General features: G+C 38.2%; 2 protein-coding genes across 2 annotated transcripts; both read right to left on the reverse strand.

The window, feature by feature from the left end:
• Positions 1 to 107: 107 nt before the first annotated feature.
• On the reverse strand, positions 108 to 4815 carry arl8ba (ADP-ribosylation factor-like 8Ba). The gene is made up of 7 exons (XM_058632687.1): positions 4599 to 4815; positions 2648 to 2728; positions 2448 to 2521; positions 2251 to 2344; positions 2067 to 2134; positions 1550 to 1620; positions 108 to 1062 (listed from the first exon to the last, which is right to left on the reverse strand). Exons 1-7 carry the CDS (start codon positions 4719 to 4721, stop codon positions 1013 to 1015), a joined length of 561 nt encoding a protein of 186 aa, XP_058488670.1. The 5' UTR covers positions 4722 to 4815; the 3' UTR covers positions 108 to 1012.
• A 1770-nt stretch (positions 4816 to 6585) lies between these two features.
• On the reverse strand, positions 6586 to 9715 carry tnfrsf18 (tumor necrosis factor receptor superfamily, member 18). The gene is made up of 7 exons (XM_058632686.1): positions 9563 to 9715; positions 9261 to 9386; positions 9026 to 9157; positions 8239 to 8347; positions 8074 to 8144; positions 7809 to 7943; positions 6586 to 7165 (listed from the first exon to the last, which is right to left on the reverse strand). Exons 1-7 carry the CDS (start codon positions 9681 to 9683, stop codon positions 7020 to 7022), a joined length of 840 nt encoding a protein of 279 aa, XP_058488669.1. The 5' UTR covers positions 9684 to 9715; the 3' UTR covers positions 6586 to 7019.
• Between the last annotated feature and the right edge of the window lie 1393 nt (positions 9716 to 11108).

Here is an 11108-nt window from a genome sequence, read left to right on the forward strand (position 1 = left end):
AACATTTTGTTTTACCTGCGCTGTAATCTGCTAGGTAACTGAAAACTCTTATCTCTTGTTTTTGCTGTTTACGTTCTCCGAATGTGAAGACCAAACAGGACAATGTATAAATTAAAAAGCATGCCTTTTTATTTCTTGAATGTATTGAAGTGGTGTATTTTCACTCTTTCCTGGTTCGGCACACCTTGCATGCTGCTTTTGCCACAGAGGTGAGAGAGACGCTGCACAAGGCACTTTAATTCTGCCACTCTGTCAGCATCGAGGCAGCACAAAGGACATCATCGTTGCACTGAGGCTACTTACAAACAGAGGCCCGCATGAACCACACAACTCCATACAGCTTTTACTTTTAGTACATTCAGTCTTTAAATAGAATCAGATATTCATACACGCACATCAGTAAAAATCATATTAGCTTGGTATTTTGTACAGACCTGCTCAAACTGACGTTGCGTCAATGCACAGTTTTCTAAAATGACAGAGGCGACGTTGGAAGAAGAAAACGAGATCAAGCTTAAAGTGACAATCGTGAGAGTAGAGCTTGAGAGTATGTCCACATCAGCCATCTCCTGACATGATAATCACACTGTGTGATGAAGAACTTCTCAGTTTGTGAGGCCTGTTTGATGGAATTAACCGGTCAAGAGTGTGTTGTTCTAGACCCAAGAATAGTGTTATCAACCTCTGGGTATGATAAGTGAGTAATGCCTGAGGAGTAAAAGGTGAATCAGAATTTAGGTTCTAACTCCAAGATAAATTACAGCTTCACCTTAAGTATGATCCCAATTATAATGCTCAAATTTGGTACCAGGTTTTCATTTAAGTAGTGCATTATCAGGGTTCGATAGGAAAAAGAACAATCATGGTGTGTGTGAAAGTGAGAAAAGAATTTCTACGACACAAGCAGAACAGTGCAGCGCGTGACCTGAAGACATAACTGTACATCAGAGCGACGAGGGTGTGGCATGACCGTAACATGGCGAACACAGCTGGCGAACAAAACCTGGAATTTTCAGCTCCTCCGGGATTTCGAGTGCTGGATGAGCCACTGAAGCGTGATGTCTGAAACCGACATAAAACAAAAGACATCACTTCCATCCATACAGGCATTTCTAATGTTCTATTGACACAAAGTAGAATTACAGAAGCCACACATTTAGCTACACAGAACCTGCTTAAACTATTTTATTCATAATTTCACTTCAAGTCTGAAGGTTGCTCAGTAACCAACTGCATTACTGATGCACTCACCAACTCAATATCATGTGTAGTTTTTTTTTAAATTAGCTGATTATCTGAAAGTGAGACCATACTTTGTTTTCTTGTACATGTACGTACATGTGTATGTATGTATGTATGTGTACGAGAACATGAGTGACAAAGGGATTCACAGTTCTACCAATGGTTTGAGACATGTACTTTATTCCACTGAATATCTGATATTTAAGATAACCATAACTTTGTTACAACTAGTAGATTATTGTAAATACAACATTAATGAAGTCCAGATTGAAAATTTGAATTTGAAGTATTTCCCACATCAACTTACCAATGTTGTCTTTCTCTTTGCAGGAAATGGAATAGCAGCATATCTCTCTGTCCTGAATAGCTGCCAGATTCCTATAAAGAGAGCAAACAAATACAAATGGTAAGTATGCATCCAGATCAATCACCACTGTCTTTCATCCGAGGCTTTCTGGGTACATGACTCTTGGAACGTGTTTCCAACTAGACAGCAGAGGGAGCCAGATCCTTACAGTAATCTATGATGACAGGTTGTTTTTGCAGTTAAGAAAAATGAACAGGAAATGGTTTGAAATGTTTGTGTCAACAGCATGAAGGTATTTACTGATGTGGAATTTAAAAACAAATCAGATGTGGGTAGATACAGAAAACACAATACTCCAACCAAACCAACCAAAATGATTCTTCTAGTAAAATTCCAAGCAAGTTAAAATAAACACAATGTCCATGACAGTCAGAATCTAGAGTATAAAACAAATGTATATTCAGTTGTAATAAAAATAAAATAGGTCAAGGACACCACTATTTTTTTTGATACTTACATCTTCTCAATGAGCTGCTTTTCATCTAGAGCACTGGGAAGGTCCCTTTTGTTGCCGAGTACCAAGACCTGAGAACAGATTACACCTGAAATCTGCAACTGCAGCTTGAAGTAAGCGGCAGAACCCACGCATTGCTTTGCAGAAATTGTAGAAAAGTTTCAAGTAGCTTCAAGGAAAGACTTACGGGAATTCCTTGCAATTGAGGTTTGTCTAATAAATTATGAAGCTCATTTCTCGATGCCTCCACCTTTTCTCGATCTGCTGCATCAACCATGTACCTGGAAACAGAGAGGTTTGCATATAGTTGCAGGTTGTGCAGTGCAACACTCCTGTCATTTAACCTCTCTCTTACTTGTCTTACGTCAGACCATGGATACTTACACAATTGCATTAACTCCCCGACAGTATCGCTCCCACATGCTCCTGAACCTGGGCTGCCCTCCAATATCCCAAATCTGCACAATTAAAAGGCACAACATCATGATACTCCGGCTTTCAAGTGACAATAATAGTAGAATGACTAATCTTTAGGTGTTATATAATAAATGTTTTGACAACAGGATTACAAAATAAAAGTAAACCTTGATGGTGACATTTCCTTTGGCGACCTTCCTCATGTTAAAGCCGACTGTAGGGATCATGTCTTCACTGAAATGCCCAGACTGGAAAGAAAGAGTTGACAGTTATTACTTTACTGTGTGATTTTTAAAATATGCACATGACCACAATAAATGAACAAAGTTATTCAATAAAATTTCAGTCAACAAAATAAAATACTGATGCAGTGGTGTTCCAAATACTTGTTTTGAAATATCAGATTTCTTGGGTTTGTTCATGTTTTTATAAAATAGAACTAAAAACCTATAAAACCTGTGGAGAGGCAGGAAATGGGATTTGTAAAAAGCAATCTCCTCAAAACTCAAAAGCTGATTCCCTCAGCTTGTCTTGTTTTGTAAAGTGGAGAACAAAGGCCGCTTGCTGCTGTACACACATTTTACAGCACATGACTTGCAAGAGTCACCTGATGAAGCTAAGTGAAAATGAGTGCAGCAGTCTTATGACTGAGAAAGGAGGAACCACCGCCACTATAACTGTGCAAAAAAAAATATAAATCTGTGTTGCTGGCTGAACAAAACATTTGTCCCATCTCTTCAACGTGAAGGAAGAAAGCTGAAGAATGTTCCAACCTTGTATACAACGGATGTTTCTAACCCCAAGCTCCACACACACACACACACACACCTGACTTTTATCAGTCACCAAGGATTCTGACATTCATTCTGACTCCTGTCTTTCCTGACACTCTGTCTTACCCTTAAACTTAAATGTTAAATAAATAAGCATAGAAGCATTTGCTGCCTGGGAAACCTACTTTATGGCTAAAGAGTAAATTAACAATTATTATCAATTAATATGCTGATTGAGTGTCTTAGGTAATGTTTAAAAAAAAAAGGTCAAAATTGTTAAACACTATTCTTAAGCCTACACAATAACCAACAGTCAGAACTATAGTATATTTGGTTTAGTGCATTATAAAACAGAGATTGAAGTGGTGGTAAGTGTTATTTTAACACTAGATTGGCCTGTTATTTGATACATTGTTATAAGCAGACTGATAATGAGCAAAGGAAGTCTTTTAGTCTCTGCTGCTTTAACCTCGAGTTGCTGCTGTCTGGTGATTGGCCAACAAAAATTGCTCCATCCCTGCAAAATTACCCAAGAGAGTACCAACCTCCTTGTGCTTCTCTATCACTATAAGCATCTTAACCAGCTACAGTAATAAGTAATTCTACCTGGATATAACTAGTGAAGCAAAAAAAGATGATGTGTTTGTATTAGTATCCTGTTTGACTACACACACAGGCAAATGTTGTCATTGAGAGTGAACTCCCTGGTGTTTGACAGAAGAGAAACACTTAACACTTGCCACTGAAGATGATAATAATAATAATAATCTAAGATACAACAAAGCAAATGTACAAATCCTTCTGTATTACTAATTTTCTTCCCTCTATGGGATCTTCTCTGATATTAAAACACATACCTTTCCATGTCCAGTAGTCCTCATTTGTGAGGCTATGGGTAAAGTTAGGATTAGGACCTGAATTTGTGTTAGGTAACGGTTGGGCATTAACTGGTTACAATTCGGATTAGGCTTTAACTGCTTGTGGTTAAGGTTGGGGGTCAGGTTTTGATTAGACTGTCCAAATCAATGGAATACAGGCTAGTGTCCTCACAAAAACTGCTGTATGTGATGCGCCTGGGTTCAGCATGCTAAACATTCATAACAGTCACCAACTAGCCGCGGACCAGTTAGCCCAGGTGACTTGTTGACACGGACTTAGGTTTAGTCTCATGTGTGCTACTGTGGATGCTACGGTCACTACAAAGTAACACTGCGTCGTTTGTGGGGCTGACAACTGGACAATCTAAGTCAGCAAAGACCCAAAGTGGCTGCTACTGTCCCCATTATTAACGGTAATGGCATTAGCACTACCATAGCACGGTGGCTAGCAGCGGCTTAAGACTTACGGCGATCACGTTTACAAATGTTGTTTTCCCCGAGTACTGGAGGCCGACCAGCGTCAGCTCCATCTCCTCCTTCCAAAACAGAGACTTGAACCAGTCCAGTAACCGGTTTATGAGAGCCAGCATCTCGACGTCGGTGTTCGCACTGCGCTACGGTTGTTGTCCGTCTCTCTCCCTGTCAGATGTGGCGTTTTCCAGCGAGGAAGGGAAGGGGGACGCTGTCATATGATCAGTCCGCCAATATGTGCTCGACAGCGACACCAACAGGCACGCTGGGGTATTGGCGCCACCGAGTAAAGACTGGACTTTACACAGATGGACAGCAATATTAATCAGATTAGATGTCCAGTGTGTAACATATAGCAGGGAATTTAGCTGTAATTTGAATATACTACTCATGAGTATGTATGTATAAGTGCAGAGCCGGCCCTGGGCATAGGCAGCATAGGCAAATGCTAGGGGCGCCGTCATCCGCAGGGGGCGCCGAAAACAGAGGAGAAAAATATATATATATATATATATATATATATATATATATATATTATAAATACTACTTTTTTTTAAATTATAAATACTACTACTGTTCAGGTGTTATTTCACAGGTGTCTTTCCTGCTTGTATGTCAGTTAAAATGCTTTTAGTTGTCCATCCCCTTTGTAATAGGGTGGTTGTAAGCCTTTGGTTTTATGTGTCACAGTTTATGTTTGTTAAAGTTTACATCAGTGTTAAAGTGCAGTTAAAGTGTATGACTGTTAATATTTCATACCTTAGCTTTCCCATATCATTCATAGGCTATATATACATATATTCATTTCACTGCACTTTACTGGTTTTTGCACTCTGGTTAGACTGAATTGCATTGCAATGACAATAAAGTTGAATGAATCTCATCACATTTTCATTATTAGTCTATATTAGTCTCATGTATAGCACACCAAGCATCTGTTTTTTTATTAAAATGTAACATGCAGTCGTCACATATACTTCTCTTCTCTCTTCAGATGCACTTTTAAAATATTTCAGTACCACCCCCAGTGACACAGCATCAGGTGCTCCTGTCCTTTTTAATTTTATCACTTGTTTCTTTCTTTAGTTTTTATTTGGTGTGATATTTTTTACTCAAAGAAATAAAATCTTGAATACACACATGCAGTTTCTGTGTGATTGTATGAAAGTTACATTACATTACATTACACACAAGTTGATTGTGAAATTGACTGCTGCGATGCAAGGGGGCGCCAGCTAAAATCTTGCCTAGGGCCCCAAATTACTCAGGGCCGGCACTGTATAAGTGTGTTATCGCAGTAGAATGAGCAAACCTCAGGTATTCAGGAAGTTTGTTCCACAGGTGAGGAGCAGAATAACTGAATGCTGCTTCGCTTTGTTAGGTTCTGCATCTGGGAAACACACAGTAAACCTGTTCCTGATGATCTTCCATCTCTGTATGCTTCATGGGGATATAATGAGTCTAGGATGTATTTTAGCCCAAGACCATTCAGTGCTCAAGATTTTGAAATCTATCCTTTGACTGACAGGAAGCGTAGTGTAGTGTAGTGATCTGAGGACCGGAGTGACGTGGTCCAGTTTCCTGGTAATAGTACGCATTCTAGACCTGATAGATTTTTTTGTTAAGACCTGTAAAGACACCATTACAATAATCTAGTTTGCTGAAAATAAAAGCATGAACAAGTTTTTTCTGTGTCTTGTTTAGACAGAAAACCCTCAATCCTTGCAATGCTCTTCAGGTGGTAATAGCCAGACATAGTGATAGCTTTTAGATGGTTGTTAAAATTCAGGTCTGAGTCAATAATTACACCAATATTTCTGGCTTGATTTGTAGCACTCAATGACATGGATTCAAGGTGAGCTCCGACCGTTCATTTTTGGGGCAAAAAAACAATCACTTCTGTCTTTTCTGCATTGAGCTGGAGAAAAGTTCTGGCACATCCACTCATTGATTTGATTTTTTACTCAGTGAAAGTAAGGGAAACTTTAGGAAAATGCATTGTAAACTCTAAACTGGCATTTGTACAATCACTTCAAATCCATCACAAATATAACAACAATGACAAGAAGTTTCATTATAAGAGTTTTTTTGTTTTTTTACAGCATTTCATTTTTAAATTCAACATTCACATTTATACAGTCAACATAATCTGCTGCAAGTTAAACCCACTGCCTGTCTTGTTGAACACTGGTGGAGCAGTACCTTGCTCAGAGGAAACGTAGGAGAGGAAGAAGTGCTTATCTTCGAGTTTCCTGCCCATGTGCATCCTTTTTGTCTCGAGATCAAATGTGGCAACTCTAACCTTTGCAGAGCTCTCTCTCTTCATGTGTTATTTATATGTATGTATATACAAATGGTTTTGGTACAGCTTTTTTAGATGCAGCTATCCAGACTGTTCAAGTCATGTAGGCTTTCTATCAGAGAGGGGTGTCTCTTCCCAGATGCAGTTCAATATTGTTGTTGTCCTTGGATTCATCCTGAATGATGAGCTGGAGTCCACTCTCCTCCTTTGACAGGTGATAGTCAGTGTTGTTGGTGGAAACCGCTAACATGGGATAATGATCTGAAGCATGATAAAAAAAAGAGGGTTTTTGAAATCAGTCATCTACTGAATGGATAAAATGTCAATGTGTCTACGGTATTTTGTGTTCTTTCTAGGCTTTTGTCACCATAGACCACAATTACGTTTTATTTTTATTATCTCAGTTTATTTTAGCACTTTTTTTAGGTTTACGTTTATTTATTTTGCACAGAAAAGCACAAAGCAGTGAAACATCAAAAACAACAACAGTGGGAGAGATTCAGAAAACCCCCCATGGGTTAATGAGGGGAATCTCTCCTCATTATCAAAGAGCAGTGATTCATAAAACTGGACAGACACGCAGCAATATCATTTTTCATAGATGAAAAAGAAACATATAACAGTTAAAATAATGCAAATGTAGTGACATGTGGGTGTATAAGTGTATGCCTGTTGAATCATACATACCAGAACATCTTATAAACACATTATAAACGTGCATTTAATGCAGACAAACACACATTTTTACTTTTTTACTCTCACTTTTAGAATAACAAATTACAGCATACTGTAAAATATAGTATTAAAACACAACAATAACAGATTTAAAGTAAACAACATCGACGTATGTTCATATCTCCACTTGACATGATATACATTGCATGTCCCTATAGGTATGACTTACTTGCTTTATGCTTCCTTAGGTTCTTTACACATGTAAAGGAAAGAAAGAAGGACACAAGGAAGGCGAGGGAGAACACGACAAAGCTGATGCCCAGAATTACATGAGAGGTCTCTCTATCTCTGCCATGCGTCAGTGCTGAAACATGAAATCACACGTGAGATTAGTTCAATTCAATCATATTGTCATCATGTTCACAGTGTAACAAAAATGTTTGTTGTGTTCAGAACACCCAAGTCTATTTTGTGACAGTCATATCTATTGTTACCTTGTACATCGCACACTGAGTTGTGGGTTTTGTTTCCTGGAAACAGTTCAGCGAGTCCAAATGCATTGCACCTGTTAACCACAAAGTGTTTATTAGTGTATTTCTAAGCTTTATGGACAATTCTCTTTCGTAAAGTTGAACCTTTTTTTTTTGAGTGGTTCTTACTGGGTCCACGGTTTGCAGTTATTTGCTTTCACGTCAAAATAGGCAGGACCAGGGCAAACGAGCTCACACTGATATGAATAGTTGAGTAACTCTGCACCTATTGGAGTTTCTGCAAAGACAGATTCAGGTTCACCACCATTACAAGTTGATCTTTTATATCAGCAAACTGTCAACATGTGATGATCCAGCATGAATAAACCTGTTATAGTAGCAGCTTTTACCACTAACATTGATCAGCTTTCCACTCTGTATACATGTTTCCTGTATTTCCTGGGTGTGTTCCAACAATGTGATTGAGTCGTAAGAAGTAAAATCTACGTTGCTAAAACAACAAATCAGCAGCTGTAAGGCTTTTTGCACAGTACCTGACTTTTCCTTTTGATTAAATCAAAATAATGCTATTCTAATGCTTTTCTTTTACGACCAAAGTCTCCTTAAACTATTGTGATAACCTTAACTAACTAACCCTAACTCAAGTGTTATCTGTGTATATTTGCGGTAGTTCAAGTCTCATCAAATTAATTTGTGTGTGCATTTGCCCACACTGTGCTTCTTTGAGCGTTTAACTTTTTGAACATACTCAGAGAGGGACACAACGTTCAAAGTGTTTCTGATATAAACAATTTGGTTGTGGTTGTATTTAACCTACATAACATATTTCCTCTGCGTACCTTGGCATCCAATGGTATGACACCCACGATCATTCAAGCAACAGATTTGTGCCAGCAGTCTGTAAAGGTCGACACCGACGAGCTTTTACAACAACCGAGTGTTTTTTTGTTCTCACCTGTTCTTTTTAGTTTCTCCCCTGCGGTGCATTTGTTTTCCTCGCAGGCTGAACAGACATTATTGGAACACAGAAATCCAGAGTCACATGAACACCTCGCATTTGAGGTCGGTGTACACTTCTCTGCGTATTCTGCAGAACAGACAAAAAATCACAACTGTGGGACTTCCAGTTCTTAACAATGTTTGCTAAATCACTGGCAGGTGATTTGAAACAGATTTAGTTTCTGTCTTACCTTGTTGGCATGACTGGCATTCCTTACATGTGTCAAAGACGCTGTAGTGGTCCGAGAAGGAGCCATTCTCACAGGGGCTACAGATAGTTTTCCTGTGTTCAGTGCAGAACTCTTTCACATATTTACCTTCAAATGTGACAAAAAGAAAACGCAGCCACTCATAAGAATGTTGTTCCTTGAGTATGATCTCTCAGGTCAAATAAACACACACTAATAAGTGTCTCAACTTAAACAATCATATTTCAACAGATGTTTTTGAAGAATGAATTCCTTTATTCTAATTATTCAATGGCATATTTTACCTGGAGGACACAGGTCACAGCACCACCCGTTGATCCTAGTTTGTTGTTCGTCACAGCCTCTGGCGAATGCTATCCAAATACTCCATACATGTATGATCAGCCAACACTTGAGGGAAACCATTGTGACCAGTGCTTTGTTCGTGCCTTCAGGGTTTTATTACGCCTGTTTGCTGACGTCATAGTCAGATGCGTGTGGTTGACTCACTGAGAGACACTGCGAGACTGAAACATCAAAACCCTGAGAGGAAGTGAAAGACCCCTAATCATGTTCGTTCTGAAGACAGTCGAAGCAGAATGATTTAGTTTTTCTGTATTTCTTTTTCTTTTTGATCTCTTTCAGATTTTGTTTTCCCTATGATTGGGGTTAGATTTTATGTAATTTATATAAATATGTGCTTTTTTTTAGCTTGTGGTCATGATGACACCATGGTGTTTGATCATATGATACAAGTTGTTGTTGTTGTTGTTTTTGTTTGTTTACTCCTCACCTGGCATTTCTTTTTTTAATGAGAGGACAGAATATATGCTTAATGTAAAACATGATTAAGACACCTTAACTGGGTTTTGATATGTGTTTTCTTCTGGCACATATTTCATTAGATTTATTGTTGCAAGTCTTCATTTGCTTGTATTAACATATCAACTACCAGGCTGTGATTTTTGTTTCTTTCTGTCTCATGTCTCACTGGTGACAGACCTTGTAACTTTTGTCTCTTGGAATGATCAAAAACCTTGCGATCTGAAAGGGTTTGTGTTGTGCCAGATTGAGAAATTCTCCTTTAACTCTGTCTGCATTTATTTTCTTAACTTAAAGTTCATTAATGCATGTAGCCATTCATACAAACAAATGTTTGATTATCTTGTAAAGGTCCCTTTATTCAAATGATTAATACATGCATTTCTGCACAAGTGTTGGAACAGGTTTGCAGTGGATGTGATGTGTAATATACGTCCAATATTTTTTTTGGATCACTGCTCTAAACCTCGAGAAATGCTAACAACCATCAGTGATGGCATTAAAAAGCAAACAAAACCGAAACACGAGCAAGTTCTGAGCATCTGACTCATGAGTCCTGGAAAACCCGTAAACCTACAGTAACTCCGCACAATAAAGCAAAGTTTGTGTCATATAATTAAATCTAAAAATCTATTTGTTAAAAGACCCATCATTGTATTGACAGTTTAATACTGCTAGTAATTACTGCTAGTTAGAGCTAAAATATGAAAAACTAAGTATAGTCCAGTCAATTTTTAAAGGGTTACGCAATGCGAGTATTACATCAGTTACAGTTGTATAACCTTAACTTAAAAAGTGGTGAAGCGTACTGTGGGTTTTATTTGGTTTGTTCATGCAGGTATAACATGCTGCACATTTCAGATGGGAGTGTACACGCTACTGTTTAGACTATTACTATTACTATGTGTATAGTGTGGTTATGGTTTGTTGACATTTGGTGCAGAGAGGCAATGGCCGAGGGGGGTTTCCTGATGAGTGTTAAAAAAATATATAAAAAAGTAGAAAAATAGTGGCATCATGTAGAAGTAT

The sequence above is a fragment of the Solea solea genome, chromosome 6 (assembly GCF_958295425.1).
Source record: "Solea solea chromosome 6, fSolSol10.1, whole genome shotgun sequence".
NCBI lineage: Eukaryota > Metazoa > Chordata > Actinopteri > Pleuronectiformes > Soleidae > Solea > Solea solea.

What these genes read in the sequence shown, in the direction of transcription:
- arl8ba (XM_058632687.1), bottom strand. Translation starts at nt 4,721, where the DNA reads ATGCTGGCTCTCATAAACCGGTTACTGGACTGGTTCAAGTCTCTGTTT. An exon ending in CGGGGAGTTAATGCAATTGT is followed by an intron (nt 2,345 to 2,447) that starts GTAAGTATCCAT and finishes CTCTGTTTCCAG; the next exon opens with GTACATGGTTGATGCAGCAG. An exon ending in CTCAATTGCAAGGAATTCCC is followed by an intron (nt 2,135 to 2,250) that starts GTAAGTCTTTCC and finishes ATCTGTTCTCAG; the next exon opens with GTCTTGGTACTCGGCAACAA.
- tnfrsf18 (XM_058632686.1), bottom strand. Translation starts at nt 9,683, where the DNA reads ATGGTTTCCCTCAAGTGTTGGCTGATCATACATGTATGGAGTATTTGG. An exon ending in GGAGAAACTAAAAAGAACAG is followed by an intron (nt 8,348 to 9,025) that starts GTGAGAACAAAA and finishes CTGTCTTTGCAG; the next exon opens with AAACTCCAATAGGTGCAGAG. An exon ending in CCTAAGGAAGCATAAAGCAA is followed by an intron (nt 7,166 to 7,808) that starts GTAAGTCATACC and finishes ATCATGCTTCAG; the next exon opens with ATCATTATCCCATGTTAGCG.